Source organism: Rhinolophus ferrumequinum, chromosome X (assembly GCF_004115265.2).
Source record: "Rhinolophus ferrumequinum isolate MPI-CBG mRhiFer1 chromosome X, mRhiFer1_v1.p, whole genome shotgun sequence".
NCBI classification, from domain to species: domain Eukaryota; kingdom Metazoa; phylum Chordata; class Mammalia; order Chiroptera; family Rhinolophidae; genus Rhinolophus; species Rhinolophus ferrumequinum.
In genome coordinates, this window is record NC_046284.1 from 38,192,925 (window position 1) to 38,216,993 (window position 24,069).

Here is a 24,069-nt window from a genome sequence, read left to right on the forward strand (position 1 = left end):
TCTCAGATTGGATGACAGGTTAACAGATTGAGTTTTTAACTTGTTTTAAATTAGTAGTCTACTTTACTATAACGATTATAGTTTAATCAGCTAATTAACAAAAGAAGGTATTTTGATAGAAATATTATTTAATCAAAACAAGTTTATATGTGGACACTTACGGCTTAACTAGAATAACTGTCCAAATTTTAATTGTATTAAAGACCAAACAGAAATAACAGCAAAAGTTCCCTCAAAATAGTGAGTCCTATACCACATGAAAAAAACAAAGCAAAACAAAGAAATAGTGGGTCCCAGGTTCAATTTTAAGGCCTTTCAAAAGCAAAACTCCAGTTATTTAAATCATTCGAACTTTTCATCTATAGATGAAAACAATTATCTGAGAGGTTAACGACATATACGTGTAATACACATCACATGCAAACACTGAAGTATTAAAATCCTTTTTCCCATATTCATAGTTTCGAAACATGAGAAGTACCTTCTAGCTACTAAAAACCACCAACTGACCTAATCAAAATATCTTAGAAATGGTATCTGTTAAGGTACTCTTAAATTTTGTGTTAACCTTGGTGCACCCTAATTTAGTCCATATACATGAACATACAGACTATCAAAAAGAACTTCTTTATTTTGTCGACTGCCTCAGAGCACTGTTTCCACTTTTTATAATCCTGTCATGTGTGTGATACAGAAATATAAATTCCTTTCTAATATAGCCATATTTTCAAATAGACTAGTTTCCTTATATAGCATTTTCTCTTATTTACTGCATAAGCATCATGGATTGTTTTCCAATTTAAAAAAATACTATTTAGTGACTTCCTTAATGAGTGTGACTTTTTAAAAATTTCAGAAATGTCTCAAAAATAAGCTTTTATCATTTTCAGTTTCAGCTACTAGTGTCTGTAAAGGATCTTAGATAGCTGAACCCTAAAGACAGATCATTCCTGTATACACCCATTCTGCTCTCTGCACTGAATTCCCAGCCACAAAATTAAATTACCTTCAAAAGTTAACATGAGTTTTGCACCTTGTAGAATCGTTATTAACAGTTCAACAGGCAGTTGGACATCTATGTCATACAAAAAGGCATACAGACCACACATTGTTGCAAATCAGTAGGACAATGTAGCACAATATAGACTGTGAGAGTGACTTTACATAGAAGGAGTGAATACTTGTATAGAAGTAACATTTTACCTACTGTAAAAATGCTAACTTCCACAAAACCTAAAAACAGTGAAAAGACAGTCTGGTAAATCCAAGATTTGTAAAAACTATGCATAAAACCCATGGTATTTGGGAAAAGAGGAAACGTTTGTACAAGTAACAGCTTTAAAAATGTAACTTTTTTCCTAGAATCAATTACGCATTAATATACACACACTAATCGAAAATATATTACAACCAATATCTGGAAAAGCAGTTGAACATTTCCTAAATGGATATTCTTTCACAGTTACTGTATAATGTAGTTGTTAATACTGCGTAAGCGCTGTTTAATTACTTTTAAACAAAAATAAAGAGATTTTCTCCCTCAAAACAAGTTTTAAACATCAAAACCTATGCTTATAAAATTTAAAACTTGCAAATGAAAACCATTACAAACTTCTCAAATGTTCCTTATATTCCAGGTATGTCAACCTAGTCATCTAGCATAGAGTCCTTCAGAGATCCTTTAGTCTCTCTCTTCACTGGATGGCTTTTTCTTACCACTGGCCTCACCTGTGCTTTCCTCACTGCCATTTCCATTATGTTGTGGTTGATTACTGTCTTGAGCATCAGATCCTCCATTTAGAGTCTTTGAACCTGTCTGTTCCTTTTTTAGCTTTTTGTTTGGCCCTCTCTTCCCTTAATCTTTGGTTTTATTTGCTTTGTCATGCCATGCCATCTTTGTTCCATAAAATATTTATTTAGCATTTATGTGATTACAGAAATTTCCTTTACCAACCAAAAACATGTTCTTAAACTTGTTATACAACATTGTAGACCTCTCCATGATAATCTGACTCACTTTGAATTGCTGTATTTTTTTCAGTGTTGTAATCATCTCTGTGTATTTCTGAGCTTGTTACCATGTGACCTGAAGTGAAGCAAGTTCATCCAATGCCTCAATACATCTGTTCACATCAAGATTATCAATTTTAAGTGAATTTTTAATTTCAGCATGTATTTGAGAATCCATTGATGTTTCTCACTTCTTTACTTTCTTAACTTCTGGCTTCCTTCCATCATCATTATTCTGCTGCTCAGTTTCCATTTGTCCCTCTCACTTGAATTTTCTATCTGCTGCTTCTTCTCATGTTGGCTTCTTAGTATATTCCTTCTATAAACAGTCTGAACATTTCTTCCACTTTTTCTTTTCTTTTCAACTTCTTGATCATCTCCTTCCTCTTCAGAATCAGAAGGTGATGTAACGCTTGTTTTAGCTAAAAAATTTTTTCAGTTCAACCTCTTTCTTCCTCTCTTTTTTTGTCTGGCTCTTTTCTTGGCTTATCTTCTTCCTTCTGGCCTTCTTCATCATTTTTAAGCTGTTTTTTTTTTAGGTTTTTTCCTCCTTGCCCCTTTTTCTTACCTTTTGTCTTCCTCAGCTACTGTGTCACTCTCTGAAGGACAAGTCTGTTTTACCATTTGGAGTCTGTCTCTTGATTTTGGAATCCTGACTTCTGTAGCTGCCGGTCATCTTCTTTTAGGACTCACTTTTAGATTAACAGATGCTGTTGCTGTCACACTACTCCTGCCTCTTCGGTTTCTATTTTCTGCTTTTCTCTTCCTCCTTCTCAAAAGAAGGTATTTTGGATTATCTGAATGATTGAATCCAAGGGGGAAAAACCCTGAGGATTTTCCTATTGCCACCAGTTTAGAATAAGGTTTTCTACTTTAACCGAGTACAATTTTCCAGGTTTAAAAATAAATGGCATTTATAAATAAATATGTAAACTTCACTTAAATTTAACATTACTTTTTGTTTAAAATGCAAAATGTCAATTTTTCCTAATCAGAGAAGGCCTCTTTGATTTCTATGAAGGATAAAGTCTAAAAAATCTTGAAGGCATTATGAAATAAATATTTAAATAATTAGTTTAAAGCACTATTTCCACTTGTTGAAACATGTCACATTGTTTGGTGTTCAGGCTAGCTGCCTCAATCTAACATCCAAAAAACCACAGCAATATGTAAATTCTATTTTAGTTGCTATTTTGTCTAATCCTATAGTCATATATCTAAAGCTTAAGGATTGATAATGGAGATAAAGAATTCTTGACTTTTGCTTAGCTTTAGGATCTTCGCACTTGTGGAAAAATTCTAGGGAAATATTTTAATATTTTTAACTAAGTTCAATATCTAAAGGGTGCTGTGGATATAAAACTCTTATTTCAGATTTCCATTAATTAATTAGATTAGAAACTATTAACCAAATTTATCTGAAAGATAACGGTAAAAATTTATTTAACTGTATTTCGGGTTCTGGTATTTTTCAGTTTATTTGGAATTGCAGGTGTTCAATATTCAGTTTTACTGTAATTTCATAGGCAGATCAATGATGTACAAAAAAACCTCAAATGGGGCCTTCTTTTGATAATTAATCTTTTTTTCTTCCTTTTAAAACCACATATGTACTACAAGGAGAAAAGTAGAGTATATCAATTTCAAACAAATGGATGGTTCAAAAGAATTTCAGTATCAAACAGAAAGTGTTAATTTAAAATATAAATAAAATGAATCTAGTCATGATACCATGTTTGGGTTAGAAAAAGATTCTTCACATGGGTGGAATTATATGAGGCAATAGACACTGGGTCTTAGATGTGAAATAAAAGATATAACTTAATTGTAGGAATTCTGGAATCAAAAAACAAAACAAACAGTTTGTGTTCTCATAGCCAAAACCAGAGTGATATGACTCCTACTAGATGGTTTCATTTTGACCTAACATTACTCATTCAACCACCTTAAAGGAAGTAACTTGGCCATTATGATAGATAGTGGGAGATTTCCTTGCAATGTCCATTGCCAATCAATTTTTGATATATAACACTCTAAGTTTAAGGTGTTGATTTGAAAAAAAATATATACAGATATATATATATATATATATATGGCAAAATTAATATAGTAGTGTTTCTCACTACACATGATTACCATTTGGGGGGTTAAGAACATTTAAGATCTACTCTCCTAGCAACTTTCAAGTATGTAATACAGTATTGTTAACTATAATCACTGTGCTATACATTAGGTCTCTAGAACTTTTTCATCTTTTAAGTGGAAGTTTGTGCCCTTTGAATAACATCTTATTTCCCCCAGCCCCTGGTAACCACCATTCTACTTTGTTTTTACATGTTTAGCTTTCTTCAATTCCAAACATGTAAGTGAGATCATACAGTATGTGTCCTTCTCCGTCTGACTTACTTAGCATAATGCCCTCAAGGTCCATTCATGTTGTCATTCACAAATTGCAAGGTTTCCTTCTTTTTCGTGGCTGAATGATATTCTGTTGTATATACGCACCATGTCTTCTTTATTCATTCATACAGATCGTTTTCACATGTTCTCATGTTACTAATTAGCATTCTTTTATCTCAGCTTGAAGAACTTCTTTCAGCATTTCCTATGAGGCAGATCTAGTGGTAATGAACTCCTTCAGCTTTTTTTTTGGTGGGGTGGAGGGGCTGGGAAAGTTTTTAATCTGTCCTTCATTTCTGGATAGAGTATCCTTGGCTGGCAGTTTTTTTTTTTTCTTTTTCTTTCAGCTCTTTGAATACATCATCCCAATCTCTCCTGGCCTATAAGGTTTCTGCTGAGAAATCTGCTAATAGCCTTATGGGGTTTGCTTGTAAGTTACAGCTTCTTTTCTCTTGCTGCCCTTAGGATTCTTTGTCTTTGATTTTTGACAGTTTCATTACAATGTTTCTTAGAGGAGATCTCTTTACGTTGAGTCTGTTTGGGGATCTCTGAGCTTCATGAACTTGGATATCCAAACCATTCCCCAGATTTGAGAGGTTCACAAGCCATTATTTCTTTAAATATGCTTTCTGTTTCTCTCACCCTCTTTTGGGACTAGAATAATTTGCACATTGTTTCAATGGCATCACATAAGTTACATACGGTGTCAGACAATTAAATTTGCGAAATCCTAGAAAAAGTGCTACATACCTCATTGCTGAATATCACTATGGTCACCTTTGAAGTACTCCCCTTGGGAAGCTATGCACTGATGCCAGCACCTAGACCACCCTTCAAAGCAATTTTGGAACTCTTTTTCTGGAATGGCCATCAGAGCTGTCGTCGTATTACCATTGATGTCCTGAATGTCATCAAAATGTCTTCCTTTCAATATTTCCTTTATCTCTGGGTAAAGAAAGAAGTCATTGGGGGCCAGATCGGGTGAGTAGGGAGGGTGTTCCAATAATTATTTGTTTACTGGCTAAAAACTCCCTCACAGACAGTGCCATGTGAGCTGGTGCATTGTGATGGAAGACCCATGAATTGTTGGCGAAAAGTTCAGGTCATTTTCATCTAACTTTTTCATACAGCCCTTTCAGCACTTCCAAATAGTAAAGCTGGTTAACTGTTTGTCCAGTTGGTACAAATTCATAATGAGTAATCCCTGTGATATCAAAAAATGTTAGCAACATCATTGCAACAAGTTCGCGAATTTAATTGTCATACCGCGTAGGCCTTCTTCACTCTTTTTCAGTCTTTTCTGTGTTCTCTGGATAATTTCTAAGGTCCTTTCTTCTAATGCACAGATGATCTCTTCTGCTTGATCCATTCTGCTGGTAATGCCCTCCAATGCATTTTTCACTTATTCATTGTATTCTTCAGCTCAAGTATTTGTTTTTCTCTATGATTTCTTTTTCTTTAACTTCATTTTGCTCGTGTATAGCTTCCCTGGTTTCATTAAATTGTCTTTCTATTTTATTGTAACTCATTGAACTTCCTTAAAATAGCTATTTTGAATTCTTTATTAGGTAAATTACAGATCTCCATGTGTCTGAGGTTGATTACTAGAAGGTTATTGTGATCCTTTGGTGGTGTCAGGTTGCCTTCATTTTTCACATTCCTTGAAGTCTTGCATTGCTGTCTTCACATTTGAAGTAGCAATCTCTTCCAACCATCCCTACTGACTGACTTTGGGAGAAAAATACCTTCCATGTGCCCTGCTAGGGATTCTGAAGCTTTCATAGGCCTTCCAGGGATACATCTGTTCCACACTTCTTGTTCTCTATTGTGGCAGAATTCTTAGGCCTGTATGCCTTCTCTCTATTATGCAACATACCAGGCCATATGCTAACAGCCTCCCTTTTTTGCTTTCCCAAGGGTGATGCTAAAGCTCAAGTTTGTGTTCTCTTCCTGGCCCACAGATTCTGGCAGGTGAATTTCTGCACATGCTCATTAGCCATCTAACAAAGCTTGCTCTCACAACCATCAGGAACATGCACAGGAAGCCAGCTACAGGATGGGGGAGTGTGGCTGAGGTGCGTGGAGCACTAGGGGTGTTTATGGGCCAGTTGGAGGAATCCGTGGGCTAAGTGTCCCTAGCACCTTGTTGGCAGGCTTCTTGACGGAGTCTACAATGCCATTAATAGTAGGACCCATGTCTGTTTAATGCCCTCTGAGAGTCCTATCTGCCACTTTCCCAGCCTCTTTCTGCCCCCCAGTCAGGAAGCTCACGACTCAGTACTCTGGATGGGGCGAGAAAGCAATGGGCCTTTTTGGCAACATCCTGTACAGCTGGGGAAGCCAGGTGCCCACTCATATGGTCTCACTTTCCTTGCAGAAGAAATCATGAGTGAGAAGTTCTCTCTTGGCTCTGAGCTATGTATGCCACCTTGGGGAAGAGGTGACATGAGTAAAGTCAAACGGTTCCTCTTGCCCTCTCCAATGCATCTAAACTTGTATTTTTTTTCTGCATCAGCATTCTGGAACTTCTCCACTGGACTCCTGGACTCCCATCAAGGTTCTCTTGCCCACAGGTGATTATCTAAGACTGTTCTTCAGGGGCTCCTGGACTGCAGCTGAGAGGGGCTGGAGCCAGTTCATAGGCCACTGCAGAGTCCACAGCCAGGACCGAGGTCTGTCTGCCTCTTATCTGATGCACAGGTGGACGACATTCCTCCCAGGTCCCATGGAATATGGTGCTGGATCTCACAGCCCCCAAAAAGGCACTTTTGTCCATGGATAGATGCCAAATTGTTGTTGGGGGGTGGGACACAAACAAGGGATGTCTTATTTGGCCACCTTCCTGATGTGCTGACTCCCTTTAATACCAAGGTACCATTTACTAAAATGGCTGTGGAGATATAATCTGTGGGCAGCTGCTGGTGAACTTGAGGCAGATGACAGGAAAGTAAGTGACTGGTATTATCCAGAACTTCTCATGAGCTCTGAGAAGAATTTAATCTGTGGCAGTCTTCCAGGGAGACAGTCTTGGAAAATAAACACTGGATATCAGGCCTGGCCCTGTGCTATTTAACTTATTCTTGTACTCTTAATGAAAGCAGAAGGCAAAATGAACTATCCAGTTTTTTTAGTAACAGCTTCTGTTTAACACTGAATGCAGCTAAAGGTGAACATATTTTTCAAAGTTCAATTATATCACATTTGTAGTTGCATGCTACAAAGATAAAAACTATTGTGCTAACTGAAATTCTCCCCATCTCTAAGAACAGAAATATCTTACTTTTTCGATGAAGAAACTCTGCAACCAAAGCTGCTACATGGACGTAACACATTGCCACCTGAAAAAGGATGACAAAGAACTATAAGGATGTGTTCCAGCAGTTTGGTAGGGGTGTATTATTTAGAACAAAGCTTTAAGCAATCACCTCTGAAAAATCTCCATTTTTACATGAATCTTGGCCATGCTATCAAGCCAGGTTTTCCTGAGCTCTGGGGTACTTGCATAGGACTTGGCTAAGCTATACTGGAGATCAATTAGCATTTCAGGGTCTTTCTCATGCTCCTTCATTTGTGCAGTGGCCATAAGAACGGTACGGATTCTCTTGGTCAAGTCTTTGACTTCTGTGGGAAAAGCAGTTGCCTAATTTCAAAACAAACAAAAGACATATTTATCAGTATCATCAAAGTGCTCTAAGCCTCGGCATTCAATGCTGGGAATACCCTGTTTCCCCGAAAATAAGACCTAGCCGGACAATCAGCTCTAATCTGTCTTTTGGAGCAAAAATTAATATAAGACCCGGCATTGTGTTATATTGCATTATACTACATATTATGTTGTATTATTTAAGTCCCGGTCTTATATTATAGCAAAATAAGACTGGGTATTATATTATATTATATTACATTACATTATATTGTATTATATAAGACCCGGTTCTATATTATAGTAAAATAAGACTGGATCTTGTATTAATTTTTCCTCCAAAAGACGCATTAGAGCTGATTGTCCGTCTAGGTCTTATTTTCAGGGAAACACGGTAACATATGATTTCTTCCTCCTTGTTACTGTTCTTGGTATTTGGTTCTTAGTTCTTGGAATGTGGCATGTGTAAAGAGCTTTAACTGTTTTTAAAATATCCTACTAGCTCAGGCTTCAAAGGCTCTAAACTTGATGGCAGTATACTCACAATATAGAAAAGCATGGACTCTGGAGCCAGACTACCTGGCTTTGATCCTCAGCTCCTCCACTGTGCATTCTACAGCCATGAGAGTAATCTATATTCACCTTATTGTGTAACTTTAGTTACAACAGTAACTAAAAATTGACAGCATACTATGTACCAAGCAATGGTCTGGATGCTTTACATGTTTTAATTTTTACAACAACCCTGTGAATTAAGTATATCATAATTCATTTTACCAATGGAATACTAAGGCACACAGCAGTTAATAGCTTGGCCAAAGTCTCACAGTTGATAAGTGGTAGAGACAGGATTTATGCCCAGGTAGTATGGCTCCAGAGCTCATGATCTTAGCTACTCTTCCATACCGCCAAGCAGACCTATCCCACCCACTGACTACCACATACACTGAAATGAAAACCATACTGCAAAAGTGTCCATTTATACAAATAAAGAAGTTATGAATCACAGAACACTCTAAAGAGGTTATTAACCTCTCCCAAAGTGTTGGTTTATGTCCTCCAAAATCCCTAAGTTACAGTTTCCTCTTTATTCTGGCCATTAAGATAGTCCTATCACTTCCTCTTAACCCCACTGGAGTAATCACAATTACCTGGATGATTCAAAGAAGGTGATTAAGAGACAAGTGTAGGGATTACAGAGCTTTTCAATGTGACTATAACCAAATGTGGAGGAAATGGTTTACAGAAGTGCCTTCTTGATCCCTTTAAAAAGAATAATTATATACAGAAAGTCCCTTCTTATACATTGAGAGATTCCATTTATTAGGGGAAAGGCATACGTTGTAGCAGGGTTTATTGGTAGTAACTGCCTAGTCAGAATAAAACTGTCATTTCAGAAATGAGTCATGAAAATGATTTCCTTATCAAGGAGAGCCAAAACAGACTCCATTTATTTTGAAAAAGTTACTACTCCAACTTTTATGTAACATGGGATTAAGAATGATAACAACTGGCAAAATAAACTCTTAGAATATGAATAAAAGATTCTAAATGACAGAGGTTGCTTCTGTACTCATGGGATTAGGTGGAATATATACTGATCTCCTGGGGAACCAGCAGAACTGGCTGGAAAGCAAACTTTCCCAGCCTGAGGACGGCTGGCACTACTCATGTTTTTTTTCAGTCCAAGCAATGTTCCTGTGGGAATTTTTTTGTTTTTGTTTTTGCTACATGGAGTCTACACATTCCAAACATCAAGTATGCTATGACTGTGAGCTTTTTTTTTTTTTCAGATTTTACACAATATTATCAAATTGTGCTGGAAGTTGACCTTTCCCAAGAATGGGGATAATTCCTCTGGGAGGAAAAGTCCACTATTGGCAAAGGATTCCTCTTTGGTACACATGTAGCACTGAAGATCAGAACCTGCTCTCCATGCAACAAAACAACAAATGAATTTTGACAATGTTAGAGGTTTTAAGCAGAGAGGTAAGAAAGAGGAATGGTGGTCTTTGGGTGTGCCAGTAAGTATCTATGGCAGGAGTGTCCAAACTTTTTTCAACGTTTTTTACCAAGGGCCATATGCGGTAAAATACACAAACAGCCGGGCCACTCACTTGAGGTAAAGGACGTATTGCCTCACCTGGTTTATTTAAGTAAACTAAATATATTTTTGGAATTTGCTGCGGGCCAATTAAAAATGGATTGCGGGCCGCAGTTTGGACCCCCCTGATGTATGGCAACCCACAATTAGTTAACAGATGATTCTTGAATCTCAGAAAGCCATCAAATAATGAATCCCTTCTGGACCATTCCTCATCTGTTGGCAATAAAGCAGGCAGCTCTTAGCTGCTCTAAGAAGTGAAATTTTGTGAAATTTCAAATTCAGTGCTTAATTAACCAATATTATAAAATGGTAACAACTGCTAAGAAAGGATACATTTATTTTCTGAGCAAGTTTAGAAATCAATCCCAGAAAAAAACTTCAAATCCTACTGGCCGTAACTGTGGATACACAGTAGAGTCAATCACCTAATACTAAATATCTGCTACGTACCAGGCAGTGCTCTAGGTGCTAAGAGATACAGTGCTCTACAAGACAAAGTCTTGGCTCATGAAGCTTACATTCTATACACGCTATTCTATCAAAAGTTGTGAATGCAATGATAGTTTAATTTTAGGAGTGTAAACTTCCCTGACAGGGGACGTAGTTGTAGTTTATTATTTGAAGTGAAAACATACCTTCATAGGTCTGTCACTATTTGCAAAATTATTGATAATGAATAAAGACTCCTGAAATCTCGAGCCTCCACTCAGCGCTACATCAGCGATTAGCTGGCTTACAGCAATTATTATCTGTGGAAAGAAGCAAATATTGTTTTTCAAATCTCTTTTGAACAAATGCTGCTCATTTTCATCATTGTATAACCCCATAAGCACTCATATGAAATGAGTCTTTTAAAGATTCTACAGAGTTCAATCATAATCTATTTTCTTCAGACATGAGGGGTTTAAATTCTTCTACTGAAATAACTTCAAAGGTCCCAATTTCAAATTTTATTGGGACGTTTCCTGGTTAGATGTGAAAGTTTTTTCAAAACTCATAGTACAGCTAGATCCAAAACTGTCTCATAATAGTGAACTGAAACAAGAGTGGTCAGGTCTCCATTTTGAATATGCTTGCTAGGTAGTAGCTATAGTAATGTTGGGAACAAATGACATTTTCTTTGATGGTTTCTCATTCCTTTTCACTAGTCTATTTCAGTGTGCCAGACTCCCAACTCTAGCACCTCAGCTCCCTTCTTTGTTTCTGACTAGGACCTACCGGTTTAGACAGAAGTATACAAAATGGACTTTGTTGGTTCTTTTTAATCTCTCAGGATCCCTTGGAGGAATGCTTAATGATTCATGCTAAGGTGCTAATGGCTGGATGCTTTATGGGGGTCTTTGGGAAGCAGGATACTGTAGGAGCTATGAGTACAAGCTCTAGAATCAAACTGCCTCAGATTCAAATCTTGATTTTATCAATTACTCACTGTGTGGCTTTGGAAAAGTTATTTGATTGACCCTTCTGTACTTCACTTTTCCTCATTTGTTATATGGGAATGATAATACCTGTTTTATAGAGCTGTGCTGAGGATCAAAGAGATTATAATCATAGCAGTGCCAGACATGGTTCTAAGTCTTCACATTTATTAATTCATTTATATTTGAATAAAGGACTCGAAAGAACTGACCCTAATAGGGAATTTCAGGCATACTGGCACAATTGCAGAAATGTTTTGGAGGAAGATGGTAGTCAAGTGACACCTCATGTAAAGGTAAAGTGATATAAAAGCCCTAACATGTAATGCTGGCCCTCGCAGCCAAAGTAATTATATTGCAGATTTTTACAGGAAGAATATACTTTTATCGGATTTCCACATTACTGTTGACATTTCTAAAAACCTGCTTATGGCTGTTTCCTCATTTATAATCCAATCTCCAATAAACAACTCCAATGGGACAGACCATGGCAGTGAAGATATAAATATGACCAAGGATTTCCCATATTACAAAGAGGTCTTTTGAGCCAAGAAGTCCCAACTATGGTTCAGAGATATTTCATCAAATAAGCAGAAAAATATGCAGATGCTGAATAACAACTGTCATGTACTAAGTGTCTATTATGTGTTAGGCATTGTGCCTTGCACTGCACACACTTTATTTTTATCCCTCATGATAACGCTGCAAGGTGAAATATACTTGGCCTCATTTTACAGATGAAGCAAATGGTTAAGACAGATTTAGGGTTTTGCCTAGAGTCACACAGTCACACTAGCTGAGCTATAATTCAGCCCAAGTGGGTCTGATTCTAAAGTTCATGCTTTCCACTACACCTTGAGGCTTCTCTCATTTTTCACTTACTGGGCATGCTAGAACACGAAAAACACAAACTGTATTATTACCTGTTATGGAATATTTAATAAGTGTTTTGTTTGTTATTTAATCATCTCATTTAATCCTCGCAACAATCCTATGAAGTAGGTACAAATGTTTACCACTATTTTACATATAAATAAACTGAATCACTGAAAGACTAAGGAAGTAACTCGCTCAAGGTCACACACTGTGCGGTAGTTCTGGAATCTGAACTAGAGTCTATGTTCTTAACACCTATATGCTAGAGCAGCACTGTCCAATAGAAATATGATGTGAGCCATGTATGTAATTTTAAATTGTCTAGTAGCCACATTAAAAAAATACAGGTGAATTTTAATATATTTTACTTAACCCAATATATCCAAAATATCATTTCAACATACAGTCAACATAACACGATTGAGATATTTTACTTTTTTTGGTAATTAGGCTTTAAAAGCCAATGTGCATTCCATATTTATGGCACATCTCAATTTAGACTAGCTACATACATTTCAAGTGCTAAATGGCCACATGTGGCTAATAGGTATTGTGTTGGACTGAGTAGCTCTGAATCTTGAACTAGAGGCTAAAGATTGAGTAGAAGAAAGGAGAGCTTTGATTTTCACTGACCTGCAGATGTGTCCTCAAAAAGGTTTTCCTTTTGGTATATTCAAAGTTGTTTCTCATCAGAAGATACAAAAGTGCAGATGCTTCATTCCTGGTTGAGCTAATCTTCGAGGTGCAGCACTTTAAAACCTCATAGCAAAATGCAGCACACATGTTTACCCTTCCTTTGAAAAAGGCTGAAGGAAACTAAAGAACAGGAAAAACATAAATAAGTATCTGAAAACCCAATCATAAAAATCAATCAACTATCAAGTGCCTACTACATTCTCACCTAAACTATGCTAGGTGCTTTGAGGATATGTAATGAACATAAGACTAGGGCTCTGCTCTACAGAATCTGAACTAGTTAAAAATGTGAAGGCAAGCATGTGTCAATGACAGAACAATTCAAGTCAGTATACAAATCACTACAAAAATGTGAGGTACTGACTATAAAAGCTATAGATCTAAGAAGAACCGATGATGGTCTGCAAAAGATGGTAAGTAGGTTCTCCATAATATATATTAAGTTAATGAATGACTGAAATGATAAATGATAAGACAGGTCTCAATTTGGGCCTTAAAAATGGGAAGGATTATCTGCATTACTTATTCTTCTGCTTTATATTTAAACAGTTCCTTATATTATTAACTTCCAAATTCTGATTAAAAAATTATAATGGGAATCTATTCAGCAAGTAAAGTTGATCTTTTAACAAAATGGGGTATAGATGAAATGTACAGACACAAACATACACACCTGCATCCTCATAAAATAGTACTAAGATATATTTGATATGGGGGAAATAGTCAATATTATCGTGATAACTTTGTATGGTAACAGATAATTACTAGACTTACTGTGGTGATCATACCTAAAGAATATAAATATCAAACACTATGTTGCACACCTAAAACTAATATAATATTGTATGTCAACTGTAATTTTTTTTAAAGATACATTTTGGCATAGAAAAACAATACAAAGTGACTACCTAATCCTCAAAACAGTTAAGTAGCTGTTACTTTCAAAATGTATTCATCTTTATTACAAGGTCCCATGCATACATGTCTAGGCAAGCAAGTAGTAAGCTGCTTCAGGGTACACAATGAATTTTTTTGGTTTTGTTTTTTTTTCCAGGGAGTGTGAAGCTAGAGGGCCAACCTTTTCAAAATAATTTCTTGGGAATCTTGAATTTAAACACGTTATAGGAATCTATCTTCTTTTTATCATCTTAACACCAGTGCAATGCTATGCAGATAATGAATGTTTACTAAATGTGTTTTGATTGGCAACCAGGAAATTTCATCAACAGTTTCTCCAGATTAAACCAAATCTTGCTGGGCAAGATATTCTAGTATGAAAATAAAGGTATGTGGGAGGGCATAACTGTAATGTAGTTAATCCACTATAATAAGTCTTCTACCTACACCACTTCTCTGTGTGGGCAATGGCCAAAATCACCAATGACCTCCTAACTGTCAATTCCAATGGACTCCCTTTCCCCCTTATCTTATTCGACTACTCTGTATCTCATAACGTTGACATTCTTTTCTCCTTTGGCGTCCATAATATCCTTCTTTCTTGTCTTTCTTCCTACTTCTGTGACTGTTCCCGCTCATCTTTACAGATTCCTCTTCCAACCCCATCCACATTGTTTTCCTCCAATATACTGCTCTTGACCTTTTTGTTATTATTGTTCTTCATCTACATACTCTGCAGGGAAAATTAAACCACTTTCATGGCTTCAACTACCACTCATGTGCTGATGATCTCCCTAGTTCACTATATGCTCCAGCTAGACTGGGCCTTTTAGTCCCCAGAATTTCAAGCTCTCTCCCACTCCAGGTCTTTCCATATGCATGTGCTTCTTCTCCCCAGAGTGTTTTTCCGTGAGCTTTTCAAATGGCTGGCCCCTTTTCATATTTCTGGTCTCATTTTAAAATTGACAAACCTATCTAAAGTAAGGAATCTCCCACAAATCATTCTCTATCTTAGCACCTTGGTTCCTTCCTAGAACTTGTCATAATTACTATTTTATTTACTTGTTTATTTTCTCTCTCCCCCCCTACTAGACTGAAAGCTTCATGAGGGCAGAAACTATGCTTCTTTTGTATCTCTACTATTGTATCTCTAGGACAGTACTGGACAGAGAGAAGGTGTTCAATAAATATAGTATGTATGAATGGACAGATGATGACTCCACATCTAGCTCTCTAAACCTGATCTCAAATCTAGCTCTATAACCCCGATCTCTCTCCAGAGCAAAGATCTCTATATTGAACTCCTAATCCCAGCAGCTCTAACTGGATGTCCTTTAGGCACCTTAAATTCAACAGATCCACAAAACAGAACTCGTTAATGTCTTTTTCCTACATTTCTCATCAGCCACCATACCCTACCACCCAATCAGTGAATTGATGAACAAAACATCTTGGTTTATTAAACTTCTTATTACGTTTAAAAGTTATCAAAAGCAGACCAGAAAGAAATCTTGCTATCTGTTTCAGTCATATTTATTCCTAGAAGTCTAGCCTACGGGGTTTGATTAGATGAGGTAAGTGCCCTGAAAATTTACAGCCCACAGATACAATTAGCATTGAAAGAAAGGGTTCATTTACTTGACTCTCTATCGAGTGTCTACCATTTGCAAGATATTACACAAGACTCTGGAATTATAAAACTTGGTCTCTTCTTTCAAAATACTTATACATGAGTGCACTAACAGATTATATATCTTCAAAATGATAGTACTTTAAAAAGAAGCAGAACAGAAGAAAACCTGGCAAAGTTGGTAATTTGAAAATGGGACACTTCAAAGGAGCTAACTGAAAAAGGAAGGAACGACAAGGTGAAATAAAAAGCACGTTCTGATTTTAGGGGATTCTTGGTCAGATCCTCTTTATGTATTTGGATGTTCTGTATCTATATTTACAAAGGTAGTACTAACTTAATGGCATCAATATCTGAGGTTTGAAGATATCATCACAATGATCCTCCTTCACATCTTTCCTTCTTGCCATGAAGTGAGCCCACTGGCAGTTATACAGCTTTTTTCCTTACCTTACTAATGAAAGCTCTCAGTGAGGCAAATACATGTTTCAGCGACACTTCAGATTGTCCATTCTTAAGAAAAGCAAGATGAATATCAAATACTTTTTTCATTAATGGGTTGTGGCCATCGTTATTTAAAAGTTGGCTCTAGAAAACAGGAAAAAAAAACATTTTATAGAAATAGTTTATGCCACCCATCCCCCAGAATGAGAGAACTGAATTTATCAATGCCTGTTTGTCAAACCTACTGTTTGAAAGTTTCATAAAAATAAAAAGTTTAATTTTAAAACATCTGTGCCACCTTTCAACTTGGAAATCTCAAAATGCTACATAAACTACATCTATACATCATTAAATAATTTTAAACACAAGAAAAAAAATTATTTTTCCAATGTAACACACCAATATAGAACTAGTATGGAAAGAGTACTTTCTTCTAATCTAACCATATTACTTCTCTATTAAGAAGTCAGTAAATTCAAAATGGATACAAGGTAACCAGACTTTGTATTTACCTGAGGGAGACTAAATAATGTAAGACTTAAAGAAAACCCAATCCTACATTAAAAGGCTACTATCTAATTTACTTTTTAAAGTATGTTTAGTTAGTGTATGTTTAGCCACTGGTGACAAATTAAACCCACTATGAGTAGACATAATAACAGTTATCACAATTGAACAGACCATGTAAATTATTTAAATGCTTCTTGTAAAGATAGACATAAAGATTTCCAGGCAAGATGCAGAGTAGGTAAATGCTTGTGCTCACCTCTTCTCCACACCACATCAAAATTACAACTAAACTACAGAAAACCCATCATTGAGAATTACCTTAAGTCTGGCTGAACAGAAGTCCTACAACTAATGACACACAGAAGAAGCAATGTCAAGACTGGTAGGAGGGGCAGAGACATGGAATGGGCTGGTCCCGCACCCACGTGTGACCATTAAAAATTGGGAGGGTTATCTCAGCTGTGGAGGTTCCCCCCAGAGGAGCGAGGGTTCCCAGTCCCACACCAGGGTTCCCAGCCCAGGTTTCCAGTGCTGGGAAGAGAAGTCTCCACAGTTTCTGGTCGTGCAAACTAGAAAAGATTGTGGCTGAGTGAGATGAGGGAACTGCAGTACCAGGTGTTCATCTTAAAGGGACCACGCACAGGCATACTCACTGATGGACTCACTTGCTCTGAGCTCCAGTGCTGGGGCAGCAGTTTGAAAGATGCCAGGGTCTTACAGGGACTCTCTGAGTTGTCTGAGTTATTTGGCTTCAGAGTGAGGGCTGGAGGGGCAGCTTTCTCCCAGACAGAAATGTTGGAAGAATCCATTGTTTCTTTGTTGAGCCCTCCCCCTTCCCGGTGTGCAGACACAAGTGGCCACCATATCTGAGTCTCCATCAACCTGACTAACTTCAGGGTCATTCACGTTGCCATGGTAATTCCCCACCCCACCCAACTTGTGGGCTGACCAGTGTCGCTTCCAGTGGTTTTTCCTTACAAATGGCCTCTCTTGGCTCATGCTGCAGATTTTCCTAAAATCTCTCAAAGGTTCACAAAACCCAACAAGCAGCATCTGGCCTTGGCATGCCCTGTACCTCTTGCTGAGCAGCCCCAAGACCAGCACTAGTAGCAGCCAGCCTTGGTTCGCAGCTTGGCCTCTTGAGGCACTTCCAAGCCCAGCTCGGCCATCTGCTGATTACTTTGTGGCTCACGCCAGGTGGCCTTGGGCAGGACACAGGCTGTGGCTGAACTTGGCTTGCTGTGGGGGCCCTTCCCAGGAGTAAGGTGGAGCATCACCCAGCTGCCTCCAAGGATGATACACCCAAAGGGCAGACTGGGCAGGCATCAGAACCTGCTAAAGTATACAATGCCCAAGATGTGGAGGCAGCCTGGCTGTCCATCAATGGATGACAGGATAAAAAGGAGGTGGTAGATATGTACAATGCAATATTACTCAGCCTTAAAAAAGAAGAAATCTTGCCACCTGCAACAACATGGATGGACCTAGAGGGTACTGTGCCGAGTGGAGTAAGTTGGACAGAGAAAGACAAATGTCATGCGATTTCACTTACATGTGGAATCTAAAGAACAAAATCAATGAACAAACAAAACAGAAACAAACTCATAGATACAGAGAACATTTTGATGGTTCCCAAATGTGAGCAAGGTTGGGGGATGGGTGAAAAAGAGGGAAGGGATTAAGGAGTACAAATTGGTTGTTACAAAGTAGTTGTGGGGATGTAGGGCATAGCGTAAGGAATAGAGTCAATAATATTTTAATAAAACTATGTATGGTGTCAGACTAGCCCGAGGTTTTTGATTAGATGAGGTAAGTGGCCTGAAATTTACAGCCCACAGATAACAATTAGCATTGAAAGGGTTCATTTACTTGACTCTGTATTGAGTGTCTACCATTTGCAAGATATTACACCAGACCCTGGAATTATAAAACTTGGTCTCTTCTTTCAAAGTGTTTATGCATGAGTACACTAACAGATTACATATCCTCGACATGATACTGTGTTTCCCCGAAAATAAGACCTAGTCAGACAATCAACTCTAATGCGTCTTATATTAATTTTTGCTCCAAAAGACACATTAAAGCTGATTGTCTGCTAGGTCTTATTTTCGGGGAAACACGGTAGTACTTTAAAAAGAAGCAAAACAGAAGAAAAATTGGCAAAGTTGGTAATTTGAAAATGGTACTCTTCATAGGAGCCAACTGAAAAAGGAAGGAATGACAAGGTGAAATAGAGAGCATGTTCTGATTTTAGGGGATTCTTGGTATAACAACTATGTATGGAACTAGATTTATTGGGGTGATCAGTTCATAAGTTTATATAAATGTCTAATCACTATGTTGTACACCTGAAACTAATATAATATTGTATGTCAACTGTAATTGAAAAATTAAAAAATTATTTAAAAAAAGAAAACATTATCTGTCAGGAAAAGCTGTTTAAATAAACTTTAGACTGGTATTTAAAAAGAGTCAGTTCTCCTTCCATCACCATATATTTGATTCCCCTTGCCCTCTTCTACCATCTCCCTTTCCCCCTTTCCCTGCTGGTAACGACTAAATGGTGGTCTGTGTCTATGAGTTTTTGTTTCTTTATCTGCTTGTCTTGTTCCTTTGTTGCCTTCAGTTTATATCCCACATATAAGTGAAGTCATATGTTTCTCGACTTTTTGTCTGACTTATTTTGCTCGGCATCCGTCCATGTTGTCCCAAATGGCAGTATTTCATCTTTTCTTATGGCAGAGTAGTATTCTATCGTGTATATATACCACATCTTCTTTATCCAATCATCTATTGAAGGACACTTTGGTTGTTTCCATGTCTTGGCCACCGTAAATAAAGCTGCAATGAAGAACTGACTCTGGGTGGTGAACACACAATGTGATATATAGATGATGTAATACAGATTGTACACTTGAAACCTATGTAGTTTTGTTGACCATTGTCATCCAAATAAAATTTTAATTAAAAAAAAAAAAAAACAAAAGAGAGAGAGACATAACAGAAATAACAAATTGTAGAGAAATATCTATTGGTCTGTCAACATTTTTTTTAAAGCACTGGTTAACTTTTCCTATCCCTCAAGACACTAGCAGGTAACCACCACTTAACCAAAACCAACAACAAAAAATACCCCAAAGTAATATGCAATGTTGTAACAGATCTAATAGTAACATCAACAACCAGAATCCCTGAATGGTTTCAGATTTTTATGGCTCTTTCCTTAGTCTACTTCCAAGCATGGTGTAGTGGTTAGAAGCATGGACTCTTGTGATAACTGGCCTAGATCTGAATCCTGATTCTGCACTGACCAGCTATGTGACATTAACCTCCCTGTTTCCTCCTGTTAAAATGGGAATAACAGGACTAACACTGAGTTCATATTTGTATTTTTAAGTTTACTGAGGTATAATTAACATGCCATAAATTTTACCTATTTTAAGTGTACTATTCAATTTTTTAAAATAAATTTACAGAGTTGTGCAATCATCCCAATCCAATTTTAGAGCATTTCCATCACCTCAAAAACATCCTTGGTGCCCATTTGCAGTCACTTCCGTTTCTCTCCCTCACCCCAACAATGAAAAACTGAGTTAATATTTGTAAAGCACTAAGGATAGTGCCTGACATCTACCAAGAGGTATGTTTGTTAAATAAATAAGAAGTATCTGAATAGAAGGAAGAAATACAATGCAAGCCCTGAGACCAAATATCCTTCTTATTTATTGACACAATGAGAAATGAATTTGGGTTACATTTTAATGAGAACTTAGTACTTCATAAAGGAATTCTGAAGCCTATTTCTTATTAGTATCTAATTCAGTTTTCCCTTGTGAGCCTCTTTGAAAAAGCACAAAGGGAGGAGATCATGTGTGTAACTCAGGTGAAAGCAAGCAAGATTTTTCACTTTTGAGTTGTCCCACTAATGTTACACTACAGTGATACAGTTTGTACTTTTCAAAGCACTCTTAGGTCCATTACCCAGTTACTCTCTCAGCAACCCTGCAAGATCACTGCTTTTTACATTATTCTTTTTAATCACAGCAATGATGATTTGTACTGAGAAGCAAACATCTAAGGAAAAAACACTAAGTGCCTGACTGGGGAAGACAGCCAGCCTGTCTGGACATCATCCAGCCTGAAAAGACACCTCATCACAACAGGCATTTGGGAACCATGATTCAATCATAATTTGGGCTAAAAATTACTAGATATTTTAATAAAAGTATGAAAGAGAACTGTTTTTAAACACAAAAATAAAACAACAGAATGTAAGAGGTAGAAGGGAGCTTAAGGGAAAATTAGTCCAATCCCCTCACTTCACGGTTATCGCAAGTGAGACTCAGTAAATTCCCAAGGACACACAGTAGCCAAACTCGGTCCACCATCCAAGTTTCCTCACTGCTAATTTGGGGCTTTTTCACTACACTAAGCTTCCTCTGACTAGTTACCTTTTGTATAATATTTTCTTTGCAATGAGGCCAAGTGAATTCTAAGTGTTCATTTTTACCTTGAAGCACTGGGTGAAAAACGATATGGTATCTAGTACTGTTAGAGAAACTTCAGTAGCAGTATTGCCTTCAAGTAGTGCCTGATGGAAAATGTCTGCTTCAGTTGTTGTAGAACCTAGGATTTAAAAAAAGGTAAATTAAAACTGCCTAACAGAGATTCATGTAAGTTTTGAATGATTTTTCCCCAAAAAACTCAGAGACAAGCAAGAAGCAAGGAGGCTCTCAATACTTGCAGACCTAGTGAGTTTCACTGTACTTATTCCTTAACCAAATATGGTCTTGGTTAATGAAGTCTACTAATTTTTACTTCAACTCTGTATCAACAGCTCTACAACACATAATTAGGGGCCCACTTCTTTGGAGACAAGATTTCAGTGATGGAATATGGTAATGTAACTAGGAAATAACATGCAAGGCATTTTAGGCCGTGCTACTAATTACGTGTGCAAAAATGAGAAAATCCTAGAAATTCGGCTACATTATACAAGGTGGTGCCCTCTGGCCAGATATTTTCAATGATGCCAGTGATATGAGACTTGCTTCTCAATCGAAGGAAAACAAAGCATGAGTCAACTGAAGGAAGTAGGGTTATTAAATTTTTACAAGTGATAAGAGCAATGCTGAAGACTCTTAAGACTTGCATATTTTTTAAAGGTCTTGAGTATATATGCTCAGAGCCCATCTGCTCAAGACATGTGTTTTTATTATTACTTCTTATCACAAGGCCACTTTTGCTGGCCCTCTCCTCTGCAACCTCCAGAGGACTGCATGGAAATGAAAGTTTTCTCACTCTTTGACTTTTTATTAATATTTGCTTTTTAGAGGATTGCTTCCATTTATATATCTCTCTAGATTCCCTAGCTGGGCAAGATTTCTCTCCTTGTCCTATTTGCCTTGTCAATACTTCAACCTGTGTGAAATATACCTTTGTCAAAATAGTATTGACAGTTCTTTATTTTTTGCAGTCAGTTCAGCATGTGTAATTCCTTAAAATCACTGAATAATAACTCTAAACAAATATTATATATACAATTTTATTAAGATGCTATTATTTGCATTAAAGTTTAACAGCAGCAATGAAGGATATCTAACATAAATATGATGAGAACAATTCAGCGGGAAAAATTAATTTCTTTAATACTGAACTAAGAAAAAAACCACCATTACCTGAAATTGCTGAAAAATCCATGCATGTTATATGATAATGTATGATGAAATGATTGTATACAAACACGAACACACATATAGACCTATGTATGCAAAATCATTTTCAATCGTTTTGGTTATTTTAGCCAGGTCTTCTTTTAGTTTAGCATTACATGTCTGTTTCAAACGGGTACCCTACACACATTTTCACTTACTGTGATTAAGGGTAAATGAACTTTCCAGGCTACTAAGATGTTGAAGCCGGGCCTGCATTACTCCTGATCTGTTTCGAAGAGCTGGCATGGTTTGCGATTTCGGTTATTTTACTCTTTTTTTTTTTTTTTTTTGTTTACTCCAAACTGTTTTGACAGCCAGACATCATGTACCCTAAAATAAATTTTAAAGTTAGGAATTGGAGTACTGTAATAACATATCTCAATGTTAGATGTTTTTTCACTAAAAAAATGTTTAGGTTTCCACATAAACACTATACTATACTCAAGATTCTTCCAACTATTACTTGGCTTAAATGAGACATCACTGGAAATTATATAGAGTTTTAATGTGTATTTTAAAAAGCTGATGCTATAAGAATATAATTAAGGAATATAGAGTTTATTTCCCTCCTTTTCCTCAAAAACATCAGAGTAAAGTGAACAACACCCTAATAAATATTCAGTCTTTTCTCAGGAGGTGAGGAAGTGCAAGACTCAGAAAACAGTGAGAGGGCTAATCAGAGTTGAAAGGGGGTTGGGGGAGAAGTCCCAGATGTTCAAGAATGAGTGCCAATCAAATGTTTCTGGACCTGAGCTAAACTTGGGACCAGGAAATTTTTGTAATTCTGTAAACAGGTCTATGTTAGGATTTACAAATTTTTCTTTGTTTTCATTTAATTTTAAGGTACCACTAAAAAAATTACAACTGGGTCATACAGGAACAAAGGAAGAAAAAGAGTCTTGTCTATTCTCTAGGAAACATAGTGGGAGGGTCAGCAGAATCTTAAGAGGTTAAGGATCATAGCGGCAGTTACCATGCCAGCTTCAAGTCATGGGGAAAGACAGTGTAAATCGTCACCTGAATTACCTATTATTAGGATGTTCCAGAGACTCAGCAATTATAAACACCTTCTGAACGGCCCCTTTAGGTTTTGGAAGTGCCATAGAATTTAACTTTAAAAAAGAGAACTCTATTTGAGTTCCTTTAATGACTAACTCTACCCCTAAAATATATCTCATTGAAATAAGCAAGTAATCTTTTCCTTAGGGTTCCGCAAACATTTTTAAAAGTATTTATTTCACTAAGACTTAAATAACAAAAAGAAAAGACAGATAATGTATAATACATATCCCAATCACTGTTGGGGACTGTTTACCTTAATAACTGAGATGTGTATTGACAGGTTATAGATAAAAGTACAGACCTTATCGTTATCCTCATTTTATGGTTTCCTGCCTTCACCTGGATCTAGCCCTTTCTCACATCCTTCAGAAAAGATAGCATCTGTTCTAGGATTAGAACAGAAACTCTGTGTATCAGGCTAACCATCACCCTTTTGAAAACTTAAATATATCAATTCACATTAGTTTGATTTAAACTTTGAGGTGAGACATAATAAATCATGGGTTGTCTTAATTCAAAATGAATAATCTAGATTTTACATGGCATGATCAAGACTGCCCTCTGTTGGAGGAAAAGGGAAAAAGTGGAAATTGCAGTGCTATGGGAATTACCTTGCTATGTTTCTTTTCCCCATATCTAAAGTGAAACAAACACACCCTAGA

At 36.9% G+C, this 24,069-nt stretch overlaps 1 protein-coding gene and 1 pseudogene across 1 annotated transcript in view; both read right to left on the reverse strand.

Moving 5' to 3' along the window:
- Nucleotides 1-24,069, reverse strand: part of DOCK11 (dedicator of cytokinesis 11) — a 212,920-nt gene that overhangs the window by 36,350 nt on the left and 152,501 nt on the right. The window contains 11 exon segments of the mRNA XM_033112064.1: nt 7,691-7,748; nt 7,836-7,858; nt 7,861-8,050; nt 10,796-10,909; nt 13,088-13,270; nt 16,128-16,265; nt 21,142-21,257; nt 22,504-22,603; nt 22,606-22,675; nt 24,019-24,039; nt 24,041-24,064. Coding sequence (XP_032967955.1) covers nt 7,691-7,748; nt 7,836-7,858; nt 7,861-8,050; nt 10,796-10,909; nt 13,088-13,270; nt 16,128-16,265; nt 21,142-21,257; nt 22,504-22,603; nt 22,606-22,675; nt 24,019-24,039; nt 24,041-24,064 — 1,037 coding nt within the window.
- Nucleotides 1,648-5,779, reverse strand: LOC117024518 (PC4 and SFRS1-interacting protein-like; annotated as a pseudogene).